Raw genomic sequence first — 26,058 nt, forward strand, 5'->3', positions numbered from 1 at the left:
GAAACTATCACAGCGGCCGCTGTCGCCAAACGGCCAGACCAGATCGCCCGGAATGCGAAGTGAAAGAAAAACGCCAAAAAGCGCAACTAATGTTGACGCGGCCTTCCTGGCCTTCGTTTTTATTGTTTCCCCGTAATTAGATCCGCGTACTCCATAAGATGAGCCATGCCCACTCTGCCAGCTGCCACCCTCGCTTCGCCAAAACAGTGCCACGTCTCCCAACGACTGCCGGAAGCCGACGCTGAACTGGCTGAACGCCCAGCAGCGCCCAGCTGGCCTCATTTCGCCCCCAAGCGCGGAACTGACGTCCACTGCTCGGCACCCGCCGCCAGGCTCTGCCCGCCGCCGCCTTCGTCCATTCATTCCTTTCCCCCCGATCCAGCCATCATCATGACGCCCAACCCATTGCCACGCTCCCGATAAACCCAGTATCGGGTCTCCCCTCAGATGGATAGTAGTCATGGCGTCACAGCCATTACTCTACGATAATCAGTTCACGAAACAGGAGTCCACCGCTATCACCATGATGCAAGACTGGATGTCATCGGGTCGCCTGCCGACCACATATCGGATCGGCAACTCGACGCTGCGCTGCCAGCTCAACTTCGTGGTCACGGTGGCTGTGCTGGGGGTAGCCTGCCTGCTCCTGTTGTACGCTCTGCTGCCCTGGGGCAAGTACCACATCATCAGCGACAGCGTCGACGGCCCGGGCCACGAACATGGGCACGCGCACATCCTCCAAGAGTTCCTGCCGTACAACGCGACCTACCCGCTCTCGAAACCCGTCATGTACGGCCGTAAGGTGAGGTACAAGATCGGTGTCATCGCCGATTTAGACACCGACTCCAAGTGCAAGGACGAGAAGGAGACGTGGATCAGCTACCTGAAGGTAGGCTACCTAACGGTGGACAGGACGGCGAGCGAAGTGGACATCGAGTGGGAGGACGGGATGATCACGCTCAAGAGTCAGATCGCTCACGGCGGGAGAGGCATGGAGCTGTCCGAACTGGTGGTGTTCAACGGGAAGCTGTACGCCATGGACGATCGGACAGGTATCATCTACGAGGTGCGCGGTGACAGGGTGATCCCGTGGGTGTTTCTCAACGACGGCGCCGGTGAAGCTGGCAAGGGTGAGAATTTGGACCCTTTGCTGCACACCTCTGTAGTAAGGGAGCTCTTTCACACACCCTCATGAGCTCTCCTGAGTTGGGAGCATGCGTTATCGGCATGTTGCAGGCCTCCTTAGGCAAGGGCGTCTCCGATCCTTTTTACACCCCTTTGATCTCTCGTGAGTTAGAAGTAGTTGCCATCGCTATGGAGTATGGTTTGGGTGTAGGCAAGGTGCGATTGTAGGAGTGCTGCAAACGCATCTTATGCAGACCTAGCTTGTCAGACTGGCACAAAGGGGCACAAACAAGTCGCACATGACGGTCATGATCCTGTGGTTTGCAAGTGGGTGGTACCTTGTTCTCCGTATTTGCCTAAAGGGCTGGTTACTCAGTTCTCCGTTTCGTCTTTATTGGTCAGACAAGTGCAGTGCCTGTAAGACATTACTGTGGGGCGAATAATAATGATATGATTGGGGTTAGAGGGTAAAATAAACTAATAATACTGGTAGTTTTATAGTGATTTATTGGATTGAGCAAAGGTAATATACTCTGTCCGATTGATTTTCTTTTTTTTATGATTCTGTATTTTTAAAAAGACAGCCTTACCACCATTGGTACCACTATGATACCACCAGCTGTGTAATGCCTGCATGCAGAGAATTCATGACCGTTAAATGTTTAATCGAAACTTCTGTGTATTTTTGTTCACTTAAGCATTTATGCTTCGGTGTGGATGCAAAATACTTGATGCCCCAGTTACAGCTCTTAGCAGTCAAGGCCGGTGCAAGATGCAATCTCTGCGGGCAGAAATTTGAGCAGACAAGAAACCTTGAGCAGACGACTAGAAGCCTTGAGCAGACGACTGGAAGCCTTGAGCAGATGACATAAAACCTTGAGTGCTGCGGGAAACCTTCGACACGTAATCTCAAAGAAATTATCCATATAGTTAAGAAAAGCTATCATAATGTTTTTGCTTTCATTATAGACAAAGAAATAGCTTTAGAAATAACAATAAAAGATTGTTTCTCCTTTTCCCAGAAAACAGCTGGGGCAACAGGTATCTTTTTTCTCTTTCTTGGCAGTATATTGCACTGAAAATTATTTGCTTTTCAAATTTCTTTTGCACACAATGTTCATTGTGTGGCTGGCAGTTCACAACAGAGTTTTCTAATAATCAGAGTGACGTGGAAGATTAGCATTGCTTAGCTTCTGTATTTCTAATATTAAAGGGGTGGGGAAACGAAATTCCAGTACTCATTTTTTAGCTTTAATGTGTTGCATGTTGCAGCGTAGCCTCAAAAACACCAGTCTTGCATTGAAAGGCACAAGCAAACTAATTTTGAAGCTAATTAAACTATCTTTCAATGTGCACCTGGTGGGTGCATCCGGAGCCTATTTGGGAGGTAATCTAGCAGCGTTGGGGAACTTGCTACGTCATGACGTAGCAGATTCCATTGGAGCAGCGCCGCTCTTTGGAATTCCAACATTTTCCTTCTTAGCTTTCCTCCTCAACTCGCAAATCGCGCATTGAACTAAACAGTCCAAGAAGACGGAAAGGAGGGACTCCCCTCTTTCTCGGGCCCCCGTTTGTGCACCCGGATACAGCCATTCTCCTCTAGAAGTTTAGCCAGTCGCTCAAAACTCTGGCAAAAGTTGCTTTCCCCACCCCGTTCAGCCCTAAGCTGACAGTACAGTGCGAGCTACGTGCTCCTTGGGCCAGCCTTACGCTCGTCACCCCACGGGTACTTCGAACGGCTCGGCTGTAACGCGTTGATGCTATTGACACCACCACAACGCTGACAATGCCACCAATGGCAAAGCTCATAATCACGCCAGCCTTGCTACTTCACGAACGCGGGAAATCTTTTCTTTCTGTTTTCGTTTGCCTCGGATATCCCATGACGCATCATGCTCTCCGTTCGCTTCTCTTCGAGCGCTTGCTCGAGTGCACCATTTGGAACGAAAAATATAGCCAATTGTTCAAAATACACATGTGCAATTATCATTTACGGTTATTATCCGTCATGCTTGACTCATTTCTGAACGAAATTTGAATATTTCAATTTTCGTTTCCGTACCCCTTTAAAGAGGTCGCAAAACATTTTTTGAATTTTTTCTAGTAAGGTGCAGATTTTTAATTTTGAGGATTTATCTTATGACTACTCCTGAAATATCTTTCTAATAAAAAAAGCACCTTTTTTTGTGTGTGTAGAGCTATATGTCAATTTCAGCAGGCGATAGGAATCTTCACAATTGACAGGAAAATAAAGCGATGGAAACTTTTCGGGACGAGTGGCTGATGTGAGGGTGTCGCGGCATCATTTTTGAGCACTTGAGGGAGTGGTTAAAGAGGCAAGAAAAATTAAAGTTCTCTTCACAGTTCCTCTAATCTGTTTACTGGTTTATGGCATTGTTCAGCTATCTGTGAATGTGTTCATACTTCAGTTTATTTTTGGTTATTTTTTGGAAGTTGCTTGTCACAATCGATGTGCACACAATGCTTTCAGATTATTGCACTACCGATCCTCCCTGGACCATTAAGGACTGAAGTAAAAAATAAAAAGAACACCGCATTTTCCGGACTCTGCATCCGGTGCATAGTCCGCAGGGGCGAATTTGGGGCAAAAAATAAAAGCTTTTGCTTAGCTAGTCCGCACCCGGTGCATGGTCCGCACGCCGTCCCTAATCCAAATGTAAAAATTGTCATATACAGCATACCTTGACAAATGCCTGCTGTATTAGCTCACAAAGAAGCTTGTATCAGACATAAATCAATATTAATATACGGATACTCCGTTATTCATAAAATCCTTCACATCTTGTCACAGTGAACAATATAAAAAAAATCCTTGTATAGTCCACACCACGTAAAATTTCAACTTTTAAACATGTATAGTCTGCGGACTATATTGCGGAAAATATGGTAAGTCAAATGGGCACCGAAATGCAATATCAGCACAGCACGACACTTTTAATGTTAACAAGCTATTGCCGGTTTCATTTTTCTACTAAAATAGGCCCTTTTCAAAAGTATGTGCTCACCAGTAGATCCCCAAGGCCATTCTACTTTAGGCACACAGCACACAGCCGTTTCACTTTAGGCACAAGAGCAAGACACAAGTGCTGTGTCTTGCTCTTGCGCAAAGTATGGCAGCCATCAGTGTTGCTTGATGGCCTTTTGAAAATGGTCTATTGAGCAACGTCCATAAAAGCAACCACCGTAAAATACCGGGCAAGCGCCCACTCCACCTTCACTGAAAACTAGGTTAATCTAGACGTGGGCACTTGTGCGGTCAAATCGGGCGCCTAATGAATAGTTTGCAGAATTCCGAAGTTTTGGGAAACGTTTATATAGTCAGATACAACATAAGAAAGACAGTGCAAGGGGGAAAAGGGTGGAAACTGGGAAAGCTGAAGTGGAGAGGAACTACCTCTTTTCCAGAACGGCTTCTCTCATGCGTGTGCTTTTTTCCCCTCGCACCATCTTTTTTATGTTGTTTCTGATTATAGTGGCTGCCTGAACGAAGTGGGCGCTTCCACAGTATTTTCCGATAGTGTGGCAGAAAGATTTAATTTAAAGTAAGCTTTGAAGTTTAGTTTCTTATTAGCACGCTGTTTGCAGGAATCTCCCTTGAAATCTTTGAGATACGGACATTTGACAAGTTTCAGGGTGTTGAAGAGAGGGTACGAGAGCAGAGGATGGGGTGATTGCTTAAACTTTTGGTGTTCTCGGCGCTCTCTCTACCGCACAACCTTGACTTTGTTTGCAGGCACCATGCAGTTCTGTTGTGCAGTGCCACACAAGTCTGCCAAACACAACAATCTGTTGGCGTCTCAAGCATTTTCAAAATGAGCATCGTCTCGTCTAATCCGGGCAAAATACAGAGGGGGGTTGGACGTGGCAGCGACGGGCGGTCAGCCAGACCAATGGGTGGCAAAACCACTGCCGTCCACTGTGGGGAGGAACCTTGCCCGTTTCGAGCAAAACACAAAAGCGCGCCGACGTTGTGTTTGCGCCAACGGTGTCCTGCAGTGTGCACTGCCTCTGTAGGTGGCCCCCTCCGAGTCAGCCGGTGAGGTATTTGTTTCAGTATGGTAGTTTGTGACATCTGTCGCCGTTGCGTCTGCCAGGTTTCAAGAGCGAGTGGGCAACGGTGCGGGACGAGACACTCTACGTGGGCGGCCTGGGCAAGGAGTGGACAGACAATAAGGGGCGCGTCATCAACCACGACCCACAGTGGATCAAGATAGTGACCCCCGGGGGACGGGTGGAGCACCGTGACTGGCAGGACAACTACCGCAAGCTCTGCAGCTGGGCCAACTACGGACCACCCGGTAGGCCTCACATGTTTCTAAGCCTATGCGGAGGGCAAGTTCGTCTGCTTCTCGCGCAGGGGGTAGCGGTGACGTCAGAACGCCGAGCCCTGATTGGCTGATCGCGACCCCCTATCTGAGCGTCGTCTGCTCCTTTGCAACGTCGTCTGCTCGCAACGTCGTCTCCGTCTGTCTTACCTTTCCTGCGACTTTCGGAAATGCAGAGGCCAGATTCACGAAACGATCTTACGCCAGAAATGTGCGTAAGACGAAACTTAAGAACAAATTCGTATTCACGAAACGAAATTTCCGTAAGTTTCCCGCAGGTTACGACAAAATCCTACGACAGCTCCGAAGCTGTCTTACGCACTTCTTACGATCAAATCAGCATGGCCGACAACGCCGCGGTCGCGACGACCCACGGACGTTTATTTTTTTACGTGCGGTTCTGACGCGTCCCGACTTCAAGCAGCAAGAAAAAAGTAAAAAGCACTTGAAACAGACCACGACGAACAAGAACGCTGGATCCACAAACACCCGGGAAAAGCTCCCACGGCCACGATCCCACCGAACGCGACCAAACGAGCTGGGCAGTTAGGCCTAGCAGGCTCTCCGCGACTCGGCGACCGTCTGCCCACGACCGGCTGGCGTGCTGAGTGGAATATGCCCGCGCGGCCCTTGTGAACCCTTCCCGTTTAATATTTTGATTGCTGACCTCAGTTTTAGATTAAAATGTCAATTTCTTCCTCTTGTTATCTCCTTGTTTCCCGAGGCAGCGGTGACTCTCGCCGATGAAAAAGCGGTGAACCTCCGACAGACGCAGCAAAGGTAAAGCAGCCATCGCTTTGACCGCTTTGACTAGCAGACGAAAAAGCAGACGACGTTAACTGCGCCAACCCGCCGACGCCGTTAAAGAGTAAGGGGTCTCGCCGCACACGAATGGAGGGAAAAAGTATTTGGGAGGGAACTTGCCTCGGTTCTAAGCAAAAAAACCTCGGCGCCCCGGGACACCTCGCCAGGGAGTTCTTTGACTTCCCTCCTTGATGCGCGTCTGCTAGTTGTTAGACAAAAACAACGTACCGCTCGAGTTATTTCGTCTACCCTCTCTTAAAGGCGAGGTCGAGTTCGCTCCGAAAGTCGCAGGAAAGGTAAGACAGACGCAGACGACGTTGCGAGCAGACGACGTTGCAAAGGAGCAGACGACGCTGAAAGAGGGGGGTCGCGATCAGCCAATCAGAGTTCGGCGTTCTGACGTCACCGCTACTTCCTTTCTTATGCGCAGAAGACGAAAATGAGCCCACTTGCGAGGCGTATTCTGAAGATGAACTTACCTTAACTTTGAGTGCTTTAATGAACTTTGAACTTTACTTTGAGCACTTTGATGAACTTTGATAAACCTAACTTTGAGCGCCGAGCTTTTCTTCCCCACATGCCTAATGAAAGTTTCGGTCGCAGTAACACCGTAGCATACTCTGCGAAGAATATTTATTTATGAAAGACACTGTTTGACGGGCAAAAAGTTAACAGATGTCTGCATGCCTCCAACCTGCGACACATTTCTCGTATCGTATGTTTCAAGACCCGATACTAAGCAGCGGCACCTCGACCTCGCACCCCGAGGTCACTCTTTCGAGCGGCCTGACTCTGCATTTGCCTGTAACTGTAACTTCCCTGTTTTCACGGTAGTCAAATACTGACTTCATCAGTCATTTCTAGATCTTGGCGTTCGCTATGAAGTGCGAGGTTGAACGACATAGATTCGCGGTTCTGCAACCATGAAGGAGTATACCAAAGCAAAAATCGCCCCCCCCCCCCCAAAAAAAAAAAGAAGATTATGTGCCATCAAAAAACGGGCACCACAAGATAACACATTGTTTTCATTGTTTGCTCATACATGCCAATACACGTAAAAAGGAATGGCAGCCCAGTTGGGAGGGGTAGGAGCGAACCGAAACCGCTTGAGTACATACTCAGGTGCGGCACTCAAAGGGTTAAGAGCCGAGATCCCAGAGGAAAGTGTGACAGAGCACCATGGAAACAGTTACGAAACCTGCTTCCGCGGAAAATTAGTTCGAAGGAGTGGCATGTTGAGAGGGAAGCACGAAATTCTAAACGTGCCCCTATCGAACTTGCGACCCCGTGATTGTGAGCTCGACATTCTATCGCCACGCCTTCTACCGCAGCACCGAGCGAGGGGGATTAAAAACTGACATACGCCAAGGGCGGGAAGTGCGTACATCGTAACTTGCGTAACCTCCTTTTGCCGCCATAAGGAAGGGATTGTAATCAGTGCAGGTAGAAACCGAGAGAGCGGAGATGAGAGCGCACGGGGACATCCAAGCACCGAGTTCCGGTTGCACTGATCGGTGGGCAGATGCAAAGCTAGCTGCCTTTCTCTTTGCCAACTGTATGAAGACCGGCATTAGGCATTTGCGTTCAAAACGGCGAGGCAACTAAAAGTCCTCCGTGCTGCCCTAATCCCACTGGGGCCAAAGCTTTTGTTGTTTGTGAGGATACGTTTAAACAAAGTATGACTGAACAGGCACATCTGGAAAATCTGCCAATGTTCCACATGTATTGCAATAAAATAGGCTGTTGGGCTAGTTGGTTGTCCATCATGAATAAAATAGTGCAAAACAACAAAACAAACAACAAAATAACAAGAAACCTTGTCCTTCCTTCCTTGTTGTTTTGCGCTATTTTATTCATGATTGACATGTATTCTTTCCCTGTATTGCCCACCTTTATGTAATGCCGTTGTTGAGGCCCTAATAAGTAAATTATGGAATAAATGAAATGTTTATCCAGTTTCTCGCCACTAACTTTCTTTTCAAGGACTCATTAGAGGCCAACATTTAAAATTGTTAGCAGTCCATTTTAAGGCACACTGGAAAGCTTTTTCTTTTTTCACTTAATTGCACATCAAACTAATTGATCTATTACTTGTGTGCAACGGATGCTTGATTCTGACCTCCCCTGCAGCCTGAGCAACATTTGATGACCTGTTCAGGCTTTTCGTCAGCAGTAGCTGCTGTTTTCCTTTCGGCCCAGTGGTTTTGCACTGCAGCTGGCATCAATGTGTGCTCCCTTAGCGAACGTGCATGCTGCTCCAAACAGTAGAAGCCTATTAGCCTTTTTTTTTTGGAATAGCCACTTTGTGCATCGTGTGCACATCGAGCTGCAACGTGGTTTCGTCAGCATCAAGAGCAGGTGTTTTCGACATTGTCGCCTACGTCTCTTTTCGGATTAATAGTTTGGTTGTTTGGTGTACCTTCGTCAACGAACGCATATGTGTCGCTCCGACATGTAGAAACGTTTTACATTGTTCAACTCAGCCGTTGTGTGCATCGCAAGGACTGCGGCGAGGTTCATTGACGTCAGGGGCAGGTGTTTTGTTCCCCGCCGCTGACGTCTCTTTTCAGAATAATGGTTTTATTGTCGAGGCACATTCTTTCTAGCTTTGCAAAACAGGCGCAAGACTGTGAGAAAGCCATTGCCTCTAACCTCGGAGAAATCAAACCTCAGGTCATCTCTAAAGGACAACTCCACTCAATCCCTGAAGTGTCGGGATAACCGTCTACTTCATGTCGAGAATTGTGAACGATGATGGCTCTACGTCATTTGTTTTACGGAAAGTAATATATGTTTCGCGAGGTCTCTCTTTAGACACGATCACGAACTGAATCCTCGGCTGCGGCTGGTGGCATTGGCCCCGCGTTGTCGAAAATAAGGTGCACCCACGCGGTGAAAACTGTCGTGCGATCTACCACGGAAACGGGCGCAGCGCAAGTTTCGCCTGCGCTGCAGCGAGTTCTGCATCCAACCGTGCCAACATTACTGTGGCGTTTGAACGTGTCATTCTGAAACACACCCAAAGTTTGTAAAGAAAACAATTACGACAGAGGGGCGTACGTGATGTCGGGATACACGTGCAGCAGACTCCCGGTTTTGGCGTGTTCACAACAATGTTCAGCGCACAGGGACATAAGTGTCCCGTGAAGCTTCATGAATTGTTGCGCCGCCGGCACCACCTGTGCACTTTCCCGGTAGGAAGGAAGCGAACCAGAAGTCACGCCGCCCATACTCCACGTCATCTGTAGAAGATTTCCTAGTGTCTATTTTTAGCATTGGACGAAGCACATGTGTTTATCGGGGCCTACGTCAAAGGAAACGGAACATAAACGCGGGATTCCCGAAGCTCTAGGGAACGTATGCGTGATTTGAATACCATATTTTCGGAACTACCGTAAAATACCGTGCAAGCGCCCCCCCAAAATTTGGAGATAATTCGCCTAGATATAGAGGAGGCCCTTACTCGGATTGGGCCCAGAATTCAAGATGGCAGCCACAAAATGGCGGCCAGTGAAAGTGAAAAAAAGAAAGCATTATAGCCTGCATTATTGAAAACATTTATTTACGGACCCTCCAATCAATATTTAATTCGGAAAACGGAAATACTGGTATTCACCTCAGTTGCTATCAATGCCACAAAATGATTCCTCGGAATCTGATCTAAAAATGAGGTCTAGGCCCTTGGTCCGCAGCTCGTCGGGGTTCTGGGGGCAACGGCGCCGATGTCAGACAGCCGTTCAGGAAGATCGCCCTCCTCGCCGCACGTCCAGGGTTCCTTTCGCGCTCTGAGAACTCGTACAAGGTGTCGTGAACTTCGCTAAAGATAAGGGCACCGTTGCTCAATTTGCGTCGTACCTTTGGCTTCCCAAAGTTGTGTTGCAGCAAAACTTCGTACTACGTGTCCCTCTTGCATACCCTCTCGCATACCTTCGTACTTCATGTCCCCTCTCGCATACCCGAGAGGTCAGGGAGACGTTTTTGCCCTTCTTCTGAGGTCAATCCACAACTTCGAGTTTCTTTTGCACTGTATACGGATGCTTGGCGAACAAAGACAACCACTCCTAAAGCAGGCACTAAGGAAAGGGCGGCGATGGCTGGTGGTACGTTCTCGTAGCAACCTCTTGGATTGGATTGGATTAAATATTGGCTTTGTACACTGCGACAGCCGAAAAGCCCGAAACGAAGCTAAAAAAATGCCTTCGGGACGGGCGGCAGCAGGTAGGGTGCGCTTGCTCAGTCGTGTACAGAAATGGGAAATTCCTGGAAGATGGGGGGGGGGGGGGGCGGGCGTGCGTACCTGTTCGCAACTTTCAGCGATGGTGGTACCATGATGTGACAATTGCACTCCCTAGCTCCGGGACGATTGGCTTCAGAATAAAAGTGCTTACTTACACCTTCCTGACATTAGAATATGTCCTTGTATTACTCATATTTCACAACATGAGAATTACTCGCGCATTGCAGTCCCGACCTTTTCTACAACGATAGTCCAGCTGACAGCCATTTTGATGGGAACTTGGGCACCCCCTATAGGCCGTAAAAGTTGTGAATAGTCCGTGGACTATCCACGTTTAAGGGAAACACTATCCAGAAAAAACAATTGCTGCCAAAAAAAGTTGATTTTGAAAAATGTCATATTTACATCCACCAACATCAAGAGAGTATTTCCAGAAAGTTTATTTAGTTTACACTGCATAGTTAATTTTTTATAAATTATTTTCGGTTCACCGATGCTATAGAAAAGGTAGGGGTTGGACCACTTTGAACATCATTTTTCTCCATTCTACTTTTTGGTATAAATTTCCCTTCAGCAAAACTATCGTGTTGTTATTCCCGAACTTGGATTCATTTTTTTTTAGTTTTTCTGGGATGAAATTTTAATGGGAAGATAGCTATGAGCTTGTATTTTTATTTTTTTTATTTTTCATGCTCAAAGGAAAGAAGCAGCTTTGTAGTCGCTTCAGTGCAGGTTTTGTTCCGGGTCAACACAGAAACAATCTGTAGAATAAAGCCGGTACTCAATAGAGGTAGCCAAATTGCTTGTGATCACTTACTTTTCGGATTAACTTTGTAGCCATTTTATTACCTTGATCCCATTTTCTTCATTTCATTTATTGTTGCTCAAAGACATCCTTTCGGACATTTTACGTAAGCGAAAATTTTGAAGAAAAAAAAAATCATACAAGAGCACACTACGTATAAAACTTTAGGTTCAAAAAACGTTCAAACAATAAAGAACAAGATTAGAGGTGCCCTGTCACGGAAAGTTTTAAGGAAAGGGTATTGTTTAACCTTACTGATTGGGTTCCACCACGCAAAAATGCTGCAGTCCATTCTACGATAGATGGGGTCTATTTGAAGATGGGACAGTTTTAAAAGTAGGCGACCACGCAGGACTGTATCAAATGCATTTGCGAAGTTGTTGAAGATAACATCAGTCTGTGTGCCAGCATGAGTGTTAAAGTGCAAATCCATGATGAACTCAAATAGTTGAGTATTACATGAGTAGCTTTGTCTGAAGCCGTGCTGACTCGAAAGAAGGAGGTCATTGCCGTCGAAGTGGGACGTGATAACTGTAAGAATGACGTGCTCCCTTACCTTGCACGGAACGCTTGTGAGGGCGGTAGCCTGATAATTGGAGAGGTCAGACTTTATGCCAGATTTGAATATTGGTTGGACGATAGCAAAACCGCGTGCAGTTGGAACAGTGCCAGTGTCAAGACTTTGCCAAAAAAGTAGTGATAAAACAACAGAGGCTGACTGGTTTAACATTTTTAGTACCTTTGACGATATGGCATCATTGCCGATGGCGCAGTGAGATAAGAGTTCATCAGTATGTTTGGCGATACCGTTATGTGTATGAAATGGGAGACGTAGGTGCAAATTGAAACTCTGGTGGCAAAGGAAGCGGGAATGATTCCTGAGGGAACACAGTCGAGGAAAAGCTATTCAACATATGTCCCGCATCGCCATCACAAGGCAGTGATCCTCTTGGTTTGTGAACAACGAATTACTTTGAGTTTCACTGGGATTTAAAATTTTCCAGAACTTACGAGGGTCGGTTCTTAACAGATGTAGCAGTTAGCCTTTAAAAAAACTTTTTTTGCTTTGATTTTTTTTTTTGCTTTTTTGATCAAAGACTATGTGCGAACCAGTCATTGTCTCTGCTAGTTTTTGCTTTCTGGAACAACCTCTTCTTTTGGTTCAACATATGTTTTAGGGAATTTGTGAACCAGGGTGAGGGATAGTCGTGTGCGATATTGATTTTAGGAATGTTGTTTAACACCAAATTCTGAATTGCATGCTTAAATAGAGTTCAGTTCTCTTTGACGGAGTGATCTTCATAATGAGCTGAAAATTCTTCTAAAAGTACATTTAGCGAGATATTCATAGCTTCCATATTTGCCCGACTGTAGTTATATATTGTCTTGCGATTGTTTGCTTGGTTTCCAGAGGTAAAGGTAGTTTCAATGTGAATAATCGCATGATCACTGGTGAAATCAAGAACATTTATTGTGCTTGCATGGTCAGGGCTGTTGACAAAACAAAATAGGTCTAAAACTGCAGTGCCTCAGGCAGGGGGAGGCTACTAGTTAATGCAGCCCGAAACAGCTAGACAAGGCAAAAAAAATTGATTGCAGTGACTTGGATTTTCACACAGAAATGAGGAACCAAGTGTCGCCCAGTCTATACCTGGAAAATTGAAGCCGCCTGGAAATAAATTGTCGTCGTCCTTCTGTTAAGTGCCCCAGACAACTTTACATGGCATCATGAAATTCACTGGGGTCTGTGTTTGGCGGACGACAACAAGCACCGATTAAAACTTTATGAAAACCCAGCTGCAGACGTATCCACAACATGTCAAGAAACGTGTCATAAGTTATTAACGTTCATTTTAAATTAGCTTCAACTGCAATGAGTACACCTCCGCCCCTTGTGTTTGGGTGGTCTTTACGACATAAGTTATGTGATTTGTTCAGTGTTAACTCTTTGCTGTCTACGCGTGACATCAACCAAGTTTCAGTTACAATGATTGTGTCAGTTTCGCAAGAGGCGTTAATGTATTCAAATTCATCTTGCTTTGAAAGTAAACTACGAAAATTTACAACAAAAAAAGGACAATGCCAGATTAACAGAACGTCGACGTAATTTCCGGTTTCATCAGACGTCTGCGTGGACAACCTCAGACGGCCTTTGAACAGGTGCTACAGTTTCGGTAGCATAGTCATACAGATATGTTTCAATACTAACATGCAATTTATCAAACAAAAGTTTGTACCTAATATGCCGATCCCTAAACCGGGCGGCAAAATCGAGCAACTTTTTTTCTTTCGAAACATGCTCTCAGTGAAATATCCTCCGAAACCCATACCCTTGGTGACAGATTTTTTAATTAGGCAGCGTTCCGGAGAACATTATCTTTGCCTTTGAAGCTGAGAAACCGGACGATCATTAGACGGTTAGAATCTTTACGCTTTGGCCCCACTCAATGTGCTCTTCCTATTTTGCCAAGGTTAGGCATCAATTTTTCTTTGATAAAGTTAGATACCACTTCTTCTGTGTCACTCCAGGTTTCGTTTACATGTTCCGGCAAGCCGCCAAAAATGAGATGGTTTCTGCACATCAGACCATTTATGTCATCCAGAGAGTTCCTTAATTAACACAGAAAGTTGCTCATGCACACTTGCAGATTCCCGCTCCATAATGCCAAGTGTTTTGGTGACTATAGCCAGGTTCTCCGTTATTTGGCCGATTTCAGCAACTCTGACTTCCAGGCTGGACACACGAGTGCCTGCGGGCCTACAATACCATTGTTGATTTCTGGTTTTGATTGCTACTTGCTATCAGACTATCAATGGATTCTTGCAGTTTATCTATTTGTTCAGCATTAGTGGGACCTTGGTTTAGCTCAAAGTCACCTGCTGTTGAAAGTAATGTCACGACTGTTAATAACGAAGTTGGGTATTACGAAATAGCGGCTGGAGCGAAGCGATCACGATTTCCCATTCCCGTTCGAACGTTTTTGACCGCTGTGGGCTGCAGCTCGTTTTGCAAACGCGGCCCACAAACCGCATGACTCCGATCGAGCAGTTGCCCCCTTTCTTGTATCTAGGCTTCCTATACCGACGAAACACAAACTTGAGCGTGAACTCTGTGCTGAGCGCGCTTTGTTCGCTTCGTGTTCCGTGTCGGTGTCGTTAGCGGGTGCGGTTTCTCCCTGGGCACGAAAATCTAGCTTCGCACAAGCACCGATTTGGCGACTCATCGCCACTCAATGATGGCGAGTCCAGGCACCACCGGCACCTCGACGAGAAAAATGAAGGCAATCTCCTCAAAACAAAAGCGTGCTGTCATCCTCGACAAAGTGTTCATCAACCTAAAGAATGTCGTCCACTGCCGGCGTCTTCCTCGGCGGTCGTCGCAGCTGTCGATAGGGCTCTGGGCGCGGTTCGTACGTAGTTCGCAGGATTTTCTTTCGATCGTAGCTTCTCGCAGTCGGCGAGAGCGCCTCCGATCTAGCAGAGAGCGCATGCAGGGAAGCCTCGACCGCTTTCTGCAAGCGCGGTAAACATGTGCCCGTGGAGGCTCGTGTTATATAGTATATGTATTTTTTTTGCGTGTTACATTTATGGAGTCTAGATATAACAAAGCGGATATGGCGAAGTGATTTCAGATTCCTCTCGACTTCGTTATAACCAGTCTCGACAGTAGCAGAAAAAGTACAGTAAAGACAGTGAGCAGTTTGAAATGACTAAATGCTCCAAAACTCGAAATGTTAAGCTGTTTTGGTGATAACGGGTGAGTCTTTCTTTTGTAGCAGGGCAAGACCCTTCCGAATCGTATTCAGTACGTCACAACGTCAATCACCATTTATACACTCGGATGGGATTTGCAGCCAAAATGACTCAAGAGATACGGCAATGAATAAGGAATTACTTAAGTGTTCACACCTGTGGAAGATGCGCACATGTTTAGTGCACCGGCAAAGCTTGGCTGCAAATCCCAAGGCGGCCGTCCTGCTGACCCTTTTTCTAGCCTTCTGACGAGGTCATGTGGTGATGACGTGGCCTCAGCTGACGAGATAATGGTAGAGATTGGTGTTCCAAACTTGGATGGCGACGCTTGAGATAGTGGCGGCACGTGGCAAACAAAAATGCTACCCAGCCGGCAACAGACAATGCTCGCTCAAGGATGGGCGATGTGGAAGATTCGCGTCACATTTAGTGCAGTGGCAAAGCTTGGCTGCTAATCCCCCAGTGAAGAAATAATCATAAGAGTAATCTGATTACTTTTGAAAGTTACTAAAATTACTCATAAACATTACTATTTTTCCCTCCCCTTTCGAGTGCGCCCTGTGTTTCGATAAGTTTCTCACCAAGAAATGCTTGAATTATGTCTCCGACAGGAGACTGCTTTACCGAAATCGGTGGATTGAATAGATGAATAAGCTTATAATTCGGTGATTTTAATCCAATAAACGAGCAATACAAAAGACCGGTTTTGAAATCGGCGGAAAATCTGTACTTTCTAAAATCTGAAGTGATCAGAAAGGTAACTGTTAGTTTTTCAAGCAATGGCCAGTTATTTTTCTTTTCCAGTAATCGTAATCTAATTGAATACTTTTTAGGCGAGAGTAATTGTAATTGTAATTTTTTAGTTATGTGTGCAGGATTGGTTGAGGTAACAATCTTTTACCATAAGGCTTGGGTTTCTATTACTCAAAAACAGCTCTAATTCGTGGCTCTTTTTTTTTTTTTTTTTTTTACTTTTCTTGATATTGATAAGACCATTTCTGGGTTTGCTTCTCTGACTATATCGATGTATACCGAAATCACGGAACCTTAGTTGCTACACCGCTGACCAACGCACCATTCGGAAAGGCATTCTAGGCATCGTAGCAAGGGCACAGATTCCGTCATAAAGGGCATTTCCGAGCACCATTAGAGCATAAAACAATTAACATAAGCACAACAGTGAACCGAGTGCAATGAAACTTTTTCGTAAAGATCTTTTAGCTGGTGTATTTATTGTACCCCAATTTCACAACTGTAAAGTTCTAAAAAAAGTTTTTTTGTTGTTTTTTTGTGGGGAGGGAAACGGCAGAAAACTGTTTAGTTTACGTCACTGCTCTCGGACGGCTCAAGACGACGCAAAAGCAAAAGCCTGTCTGTATTGAAACAGTAACAGTTGTAAGCTGAGCTCTCGCGGTATTAGAGCCGGCAGCATGTGCAAGCTGTGCCGTGGCGGCCGCGTTTGATCTGCCGGCGGCGTTTGGTGCGCAGGCTACATGATCCACGAGGCGGTGGCGTGGAGCCACCAGTTTGGCGAGTGGTTCTTCCTGCCGCGGCGCGCCAGCGTGGAGGCGTACAACGACGTCGTGGACGAGGAGAAGGGCACCAACCTGCTCCTCCGCACCAATCCGCAGTTCACCAGGGCCAAGGTGTCGCAGGTGGGCAACCTCAAGGTCGTTTGAAAGGCTCGCTCCCACCCTTCCGGAGGGTGCGACGGATTCGGCCAGGGGGTCGGGGTTTGCAGACGAGATTGGGAGAACGGGTAATAAGGGTGTTGCAATTACAAAGAGTAGATCGGAAAACTGGTGCAAAATAACTATCTGGGGAAAATCGAACGACATACAGTGCAATCCACTTATGACTATGCCACATATAACGATGCACCGCTTACTACGACCAGTTGCTAGAGGACCATGCATTTTTGCATGGGGTATCCAGTCCAGATACAACGATAATTGGCTTTAACGATTCTATTTTCGGATTTTCTCATTATCGTCATAGGTGGATTGCTCTGCACAACTAACTAGCACAGCTGGGGACAGGCCAGACCTAGGAAAATTGGGACTCCATCCTGCGTGGCTTCGGCCCGAACTCTTAACCCTGTCTCCCAGTAAGCCCGGTGGTGGAGTAACGCCAACAAGGTTTGGCCAGAAAAAATTGCCAACTCCCTTGCCACCCCTCAAAAAAAAAAAAAGTGATTTTTTTTTTTTTTAATCTTTCAAAGGTTATTTTGGCGATACCCACACTGCCTGGTGACAGTTATAATAGTGCAAAGGGAAAGGAAATTGGTTGAGAAGGGCGAGGGGAGGAATCATACTTCTGGTTTTTGGTTTCCGAGCTATGTGGCGCGAGCTACCGCCCGTTATAAAGGGTACAGCCCAGGCACGTAGCCAGGATTTTTTTTCGGGCGGGGCCCGCCCATGACAAAATGCTGTATGAGGGGGAGGGGGGGAGAGGAGGTCCCAGCAAAGTGGAAGATTTCGGGGGGGGGGGGGGGGGGGGGGGGGGGGGGGGGCGGGGGCGGGGGGCGGGGCGGGGCGGCGGCGGCCGCCGGGCCCCATGGGCCTCCCCCCTGGCTACGTGCCTGGTACAGCCGTTATTATCCATCCATCCAACCGAAGGGGACGTCGGACCAGAGGCTCTAAGTGAGACACGTCGCCGACCACCATGATTGGCCAGTGCCAAGGTCAAGCACAGTGCTAGCCAATCGTGGCGGTCGACGATCTCCAACTTTTGCATCGAGCGTCCAACTTAGAGCCCTAACGTTGCCAAGTTAACTCATTAGGAAGTTAGTACCATGTTTACTCAAGTAACAGATGCATTGCCTATGAACAAGGCCCACGTGTCTGCTTTTCATGAAAGCATGCGTGCAGCCAATTTTCACACTTCACGTAAGAAACTTGGCAAATGGTGATGTCGAGAAGATGGTTGTTTGGCAAAATGTGATTGCAGGGTTGACGTTTTCGCCAGAGGATGTTGTCTCTGTCCCGTAAGTCACTGAGCTACTTCTGTCAATCTCAATGATTGTCTGCCTGTGTGCTCTGCACGAAAGTAGGCATGCAGGCTGTGTTTGTGAGCAGTGCACAAATTACTCGGGTGAATATAGCATCCAAGTTGCTGTAGTTGTGCACAATTTGTGGAACTTCATTCTTCATACGCCACCATAAAATTCAAAAGATTGCAGCTTTATTGTTTCCTGGAGCTGAGAGGGAGCTCGTGGGAATCTCAGATAAGCAGCTGACATTCTGCTAAGGGGCCTGGTTTCTCTTCGAGAAAGCATCGGCTGTTATCTGAAGGCTTGTGGAGTTTACTCAAAGTTTCTCCTACCAGCTTCGACTACCTTCACTTTTAATTTGGACACTTACGTCCTGGAGTAATTTTCGCAGGGCAATAGAAAACAGATTTGTCAACACAGGAGAAATTAAACGGCAGCAACGCTCATACAAGCTCACAGATGGCCAGTGGATAAGAGCCAAACAACCTAACATTTGAGTAAGGGCTGTACTAGACTGAGAAGGGAACTAGCTAGTCAATATGTAGTGCACCTGTTCACGGAGATGTAAAGCAAAAAGGCATTGGTAACACGAAATCTATTCTGTGTTGGTGTGCGGTGATGTTCCACGGACAAACTCTGTACATATTTTGTGCCTCAACGGTGCAAAGACCGCCGTGCGTAGCGTCTCTGTAAGAGAGCCCCACCAAAGCTAGCACTCCAGCGGGAACGGAACACGAAATTCACACCTCTTGTGGTCGCAGACGCCAGCTTTGACGTTCCCATTTTATGCCTTCCTGTTTCCTCCGAAGAATGTGCTTGTTATCTTCCCCCTCATCTCCTGCACCTGCACACCTGCAGCTAGCAACTCCTAGGAACCAGCCAGATAGCAACATTTTTGTTGCTTTTAACGCAGAATCTGTAGAAAATACACTCCTTGTTATACTGTTAGAAAACAATTTTTTTTATTAATGCGAAGGCCTATTTATTTTTTATTTTGCAACTTAAGTAATATTGCAAAGAAAAGATCCTGGATACATATTGCCCTTTAGGGACGAACAGTTGACTACCACTCCCAATCGCAAAATTGCCTGGTCTTCTCAATATTTTGAACCATGAAAGGCTTTTTGGCGGAGCCCCCCCCACCTCCCCTCCCCTCTAATCCTAAAGTTATGTTCATCCGTCCGTCCATGTATCTGCGCAGTTCCCGTTAAATTTAGCGAGGAAATTTACGTCACGTGACGTATGCACCGTGAGTTTCTCCGCTACATTTTGTGGGGAAATTCATAAAAATGTAGCTCCTTCATTCCCCAAAACAACTCTTTAACGTGCAGATAGTGGATTTTGAGTTCAAAGCTAATTCGAAGCAAATAGTGGTTTTGGCCCAACATTTTCCATTCGAATATCAAATAGTTTTTCATTCTTTCACTACCGTGCACCATGCCTAAACGAAAAATCAGTTGAACTTGTGATGGTTGTTCTCGTCCTTCTACGTGTCCACTTCTAAGCTCAGTTAATTTTAATACGGTCATGTCTCGTTAATATGGACATGCTGCATTATGGACGAAATTTTCGGCGACCGATCTTCCGCCATGCAATTTCGCCCTGCCAACATGTAAACCTGCAGTCTGGACCATAGGCAGCAATTTTTGGGGATGAATTGGGAAAATACAGGCACTTCTGTCTCCTTTTTATGAGCACCCATACCCCAGTTTAAAAATGAAACGTCAAAAAACTCCCGAGATATTAGTGAACCAGGGATGTCCTAGTGTGCCCACGGATGTTTGTTGCAAATCTTGCGATAAGAGCTGCACACCAAACTATGTTTTTGTTTTGTCTTTTATGTAAAGTGAGTCATTACCACTTGCAGTCTGTTGTTGGTTGAGATTGTGTATGACCTACATCCGGGAACAACAAAAAAGAATGAACCCTGAAGCAGCTAGGTCACCTCACTGTAGAACTCTTCACTGTTTGGCGAAAGGGACGGAAGATCTGGGTCCACAAAGATAATTTCTTCTATGCTCCGTTTCACCGTAACTTGCCGAACGGGGAAGACTTTGTGGGAACACACAAAAGAGGGTCCAAATACGAGTTCCTCCTTTCCCTCTTCTCCAACTGCTTGGGTTGGAGAAGAAAAGAAAGAGGCACTCCCCTCTCCACTTGTTGATGTGTGTGTTTCGACACTGATTTGTTATTATGGGCGACTTTTTGGGGAACGGAGGCACCCATATTAATGCGACATGACTGTATAACTATATGAACTGTGGCGTGGAAACGAGAGATTTGCCGCAGCCATCCGAATCGAGGGGATTTATAAGTCTGCTTGCTATATGGCATTATTCCTTCTTTTCTTTCAAATCTGTCAAAAAAAAAAAAAAAACGAGCCTGATTGATGATTGAGGGCTGTCAAGACATTGTTGCCTAAAATATGCTCTTGCATAATTGCGATGGGTTAGCCCCGTTGAGGGCACTTCTCCCCGAACACTTGTGCACCGCAGGGAAGCAATACTCGCAGGCTTCTCTGTATTGCTTTCCCGCAGAGCACGGGTGGTCGGTCAGAAGTGCACTCAACTGTGCTTAGCCCGCCGCAATCAACACTTTGAGAAGTATGAATATCGCAGTTCACCTCGAAGCGAATATCGAATAGCATACTATTTGAAGCTACTATTTGAATATTCACACAAGATTAGTTTAATGTCTTCTAAACAAAATTAAACAACTGCATTTCATGCATTATAGAACTTCGAAAATAAAGGGTGCTGCCAATTTTTTTTTTATTTTTATTTTTTACTGCTCACTTCTTTAATAGTCCTTATTGTAGGGACTGATAGTATAGTGAAAGAAAGAAATAAAACGCGCTCACTGCTCGTTTTGACACACGCAGGTGGGGCCTCTGGTCCCGACGCATGGGTTCTCCTCGCTCAAGTTTGTGCCGGCCCTCTCCCACAGCGAAAGGGACTCGCTCATCGTCGCGCTCAAGTCGGAGGAACACCGGGGCAAGACGGCCACCTTCGTGACCGTGTTCCGCGTCGCCGACGGGAAGGTGCTCTATCCCGAGACCAAGATCGGCGACTACAAGTTCGAGGGCATCGAGTTCATTTGACGAGCGTCCCCCGTGATTACGCGCTAGGACTGACTACCTAATTTAAGTGGGGAGGGGCGTGAAGTGGGGGGGGGGTCACAACATCTCCCCTAGATAAGAAAGCCTTAGGAGCGAAACACACACGAACGAAAACCGCGTCGCCGAGGGGCGTAACCATAGCAACCGCTGCCGACGCTATGACGCTACGTCGTGCCATCTGCAACAGTTGCTATGGTTACGTCGCCCAGCGGTGCAACGCAACTCTAATTTTGCCAACTCGTGTTTCACGCTTTACGATTGGACTTTCCTGCATCACCGAAGGAGCCCACCATAGGGCGCATTTTGGACACGTGTGCCGAGTCGGCTTTCGGCTGCAACTCGTGTTTTCGCCGGCTAAAAGTGACACATTCCGACGTGAACGACAGATTGCTTACCGTCGAGAAAGTGCTTGGGCGGCCAAGGCTCAATTTGACGCTTTGTTAAGGCAACCAACGGCCCGATTGTCTTTTTGCGATACAAGGGGCCAGCATTGAACCCTCTAAGACGGGAGATGACTTCGCTCAAATCACCCCATCGTCGTCCACATTTCCTTTGCGGTGTCATTTTGTCCTATCAGTCTTTTTCTCTCTACCCTCGTTCACCCCCAGTGTAGAGCAGTCTGCTAGAGCTGTGCACCCAGCCTGGCCTTCCTCCCTTTCAATCATCCCCTCGCTCTCTCCCCAGTCTGAACGTCCAACCGGTGCCCTACGGTGGTCTTCTTTTGTAACGCAGGAGAATTCGGCACTATAAGGCTTTGTTTTCTAGGAGGCCCTGGTCGCGACGGCAGTTTGAGACTGGAGTGCTGCGATTGGACGGGACATTGCGACGGTGGACAGTGACGTTGGTTCAAGATAGATCGGCTTGTGTCGTGTGTGGTTTGTTTATCGTCCCCCTGCGTTTTGTGTTTGCGGCTTGAATGTGATTGCGACTTTGGCGTGCACTGTCGTCTTTTTTGGCGGCCCAGATGGGTTCAACTTTTCTTGGTACAGACTCCACGAATGGTTCGAGGAATTTGAGGCAAGAATTTGGGTCGTAGATCTGCGTGCGTATAATGCGTGCGCTTTGGAAAAGTATCGGCTTGAACTGACGGTCTTCGACAAAGTGACAACGGAGCGTACCTCTGCGAACAGAGGTCACTTCTTGTGGTGCAACCTTTTTCGGAAAGATCTGAAATGCCGTCGCACGCAACTTTGTCATCGTTCTCTTGCCCACCTTCGATGATGATGAGAACTCTGCAGCATTGCAACCACATTTGTGCAGAAGAAATAGTTTCATGTAAAACGACATTTGCTATGCAAAAAAACGTGTGCATTGAAAAGGCCAACTGACGGTGGCTCATTTAAACTGAATTTGATTGATACTGGGTGTACAAATGGTCCTTCGAATCTGGAGGTGCTGTGTCTTTCCCATATTCAGGGTGACAAAGAAATCCTTAGATTGCACAGTTGTATGAATGATACAATACTTATTCGCTTAAGCTGCCATTCGTACACATGCGTTAGTGGGGGAAGCTATCACGGCAGCCATGCTCCAAAGTGCAGGTGGCGCTCTGCGACCAACAATGCGGCGACTTGTTCGGCGATGTTGGGGGCTCGCAGCCTGGTTTTAGTACGAAAGCGGGTTGTGTGGCTCAGATGAAACAAAAAGAGAAATTGTGGCTTTCATGCCAACATCGGTGAATTGGTACGCAACACAGATCCAGCCTCATAAAGATGTGCTCGCCTAAGGCCCGTTCACACACTCGTGACTTAAGACCAAGTGCCTTGGGACGTCTTAAAATCTCTTACGACGAGAGGAGACACTGGCGCCATCTATTGGGTAACAGTGGAAACTTGGCGGTCCCACATATTTTCTATTTCTCTCGCGCTTCATCCTTTTCTTGTTGACTTGAAAAACTTTTGTCAACGTTATAAACAACCATTTCTCATAGGTGTTAAGCACATTTGACTTCGAAAACCCCACAAAACCTTTGCTCTAGTGAAATGCAGTTCCAGGGTCACCGCATAGATGGCGCCAGCGTGTTCTCTCGTCCTACGAAGTTTTAAGAGGTTTCAAGGCACTCGGCTCTGAACGGGCCTTTAGAGCAAACTAATTTACCTGTGCACACCAAGGAGCAAAGCAATGCTGTATGCATATGTGGTCACCGTCTTCAAGAAGCTGGTGAAACTGTCTGAAGCCGTCTGTTCAGTGATGTTCTTGCAGCATTTTTGAGGTGTGAGACTCCAATGTGGCAACTTATGCAACATGGTCTTCGTGAATGAACAGTCTTATTCCCTAGGGTGTCGTAGTTTTACCCGTTTTTTGTCATGATCTTGATACGATTGTGGAGTGGTCTTGAGATAATTTTGTCATTTTCCTGTCAAGGTCTGAAGGGGTTGCATTCTTGCACGTTGGATTTCACCTTAATCTTGTGGCAACCTTGCAGTAATTTATTCACAATCATACCATCCAAAAGTTACCTCAGTTTATTGCCAGCAAAATTCATCAAGCTCATCGAAAAGTTGATAAATACAGCAACATCAGCACAATGAAGTTTGTTGCATGAGTGGTAGAGCAACGAAAACTCTTAATTTACAGTAAGCACACTTGTACACTTGTACCTCATTTGAGTTTGACGTCACCTCAGTTCCTGTCATGTTTGCCCTTAACTGAATTGATTTCGAAGTATTTTCCACTTTCAACTTGTATGCTGTTTGAAATCTTATGAGCATAATAAGTATTCAGAGCAATTAACTTGCAGACCTTTTATATGTGAGTCAATTGATTTCTACCATTCCCTTAGCAGATCAGGGGTGTACTTCGGTTTTCTAAAGACTAAAACCCAATTCTTAGTTATAAATTGAAGAAATTTCATGAATAAGTGGCACTTATTCTTGGACTCGTCGTCGATATGTCTCTTTTGTCACTGTGTTCGTCAAAGGAATGTAAAAGCAAGAGCATGTTCTATTTGCCTTCCTCTCAAGTCTAGTCCCTTGTACAGAAACACCAGTATACAGTGTCTTAGGATGGAAGCACAATTGCCAGAAGCCATGTTGGTTTGAAGATTATCAATCTGAGCAAAACAAACTTTTTTGGGGGGGTTGTTACTGTTGCTGTATGCTTGTTAGATACTATGGCATCGAACATTGCAGCTTAGTTTAGCTCTAGCTTGCCTGACTACAATCAGAAACCTAGCGCAGTACAGTGAAATTGTCATATTAAATAATTACTTGGAGCTTTACATACCTTGCTATTCAACTGCTAGGAGGCAACAGTAGCAAATATTTTACTCGTTTGCAGTTGTAGTGGGATACCACTGACCTTGTTTGAGTATCTGATAGATGGAACCACAAATTATGAAAACTATCAATGTCTGGGAACGGACATAAAGTGTCCTTCACTCGTCTCATCTTCGTCGGGGCGCTTTGACGTCGTTAAGCATGAAACAAGCACATGCTGATATGCACCATAGGAGAGGACAAGCCGATGCTGAGCTAGGATGTTGAAAAACAATGTTAGCTCTAATGTGCAGCTTTTTTCAAAACGTCGGCAGCTTGAGGTGTTGTCCAGCTGGCCAGTTCGCACGAGAAGAATGCTAGGTTACGTAGCTGTTCATATCAGCACTACGCTCTACACTGCATTTCACTGTAAGATGTACTGCGGCAAAAACTGCAAGCGTGAACTCCTTGCTGGAGGAAATACCTCAGCCGCAAGAACTCTCGTGTCGAAGCACTCATTAGTTTCTCTACACCATCCCCGAAGCGGGTGATATGTTCACCCATGACCTGTGTTTACCCTAGGACTTTGCGGAGTGCCGACGTTGTGCGAATTTTGGGGTACACACATTTCTGGTTTAGGAGCTTTAGGGGCTGCAAGCATTGCAGCTCATACCCCGAATCTACCATTCTTTTTGTTACCAACTGAAATAAAGATTCCAGACATCACTTTTGTTGTTGTCCCTTGAAAGGTAGTTCTCTTTGTTTAGACCCTCCCCAGGAATTCAGTGAGGATGATGGTGCAAAGGTCCCTGAAAGGGCAGAATAAAATAAGGGATGGTTAGAGTGACGATAATAATCCCTGGAGAAGGGAAACAAGGAGGACAAAGGACAAACGCAAATCTCAAAATACAGCTAGGTGACCTGGTGCGTGACCGAAAAAACCCGTCTAATCTTGAACCAGGTACCTCTCAGTTTCCAGTGGAGCACTTTACCAACTGAGCTAACCACTGCCAGGAGGTGGACGTCAGTAGAGCAAACGGGTTTTGTCGGCCGCCACCAGACCACCAACAAGGGTGAACGGCCTTCATTTTAAAGTTATGACGATAATGCAATTATTGCGAGGGTGCAAAAGAGCTGGACAATAGTTACGATAATAATTCCGGGTGTATGGGAACAAGGGGGACAAAGGACAAAAACACATCTTCAAACACAGCTAGGTGACTGGTGCGTGGCAGAAAAGATATGCCTGGTATGGGATCAGGGACCCCTCCATCTCCAGTGGAGCGCTCTACCAACTGAGCTAACTGGGATTTACTCGTCAGCAGAGCAAACGGGTTTTCAGCTGCCACCAGTCTAACGCCAACAAGGGTGAGTGACCTGCATTTTTATTTTTTGTCCATCTCGCTTGCACTTTTGCAATAATTGCATTATCATCATAACCTTAAAAATTAAAATGCAGGCCGTTCACCCTTGTTGGTGTTAGACAGGTGGCAGCTGATAAGACGCGGTTGCTCTTTATGACATCTAACTCCTGATTAGCCACTATGCAGCCATCCGTGCCGCCGCCAGTGACGTCATTTCGGAGCAGGACCAATGTTACTCTACATGGGCTGCACTGACGTCACATCGCTTACTTTTGACCACCATGTAAGCGGAGGAGAGGGAAGCTGCTTTTGTAAGA

General features: G+C 46.4%; 1 protein-coding gene across 1 annotated transcript; it reads left to right on the plus strand.

Moving 5' to 3' along the window:
* On the plus strand, positions 1-25,103 carry LOC8029132 (soluble calcium-activated nucleotidase 1). The gene is made up of 4 exons (XM_042286147.1): positions 1-1,130; positions 5,241-5,444; positions 16,559-16,725; positions 20,944-25,103. Exons 1-4 carry the CDS (start codon positions 461-463, stop codon positions 21,160-21,162), a joined length of 1,260 nt encoding a protein of 419 aa, XP_042142081.1. The 5' UTR covers positions 1-460; the 3' UTR covers positions 21,163-25,103.
* Positions 25,104-26,058: the final 955 nt, after the last annotated feature.

Source organism: Ixodes scapularis, unplaced genomic scaffold (genome assembly GCF_016920785.2).
Source record: "Ixodes scapularis isolate PalLabHiFi unplaced genomic scaffold, ASM1692078v2 PGA_scaffold6__148_contigs__length_123643588, whole genome shotgun sequence".
NCBI classification, from domain to species: domain Eukaryota; kingdom Metazoa; phylum Arthropoda; class Arachnida; order Ixodida; family Ixodidae; genus Ixodes; species Ixodes scapularis.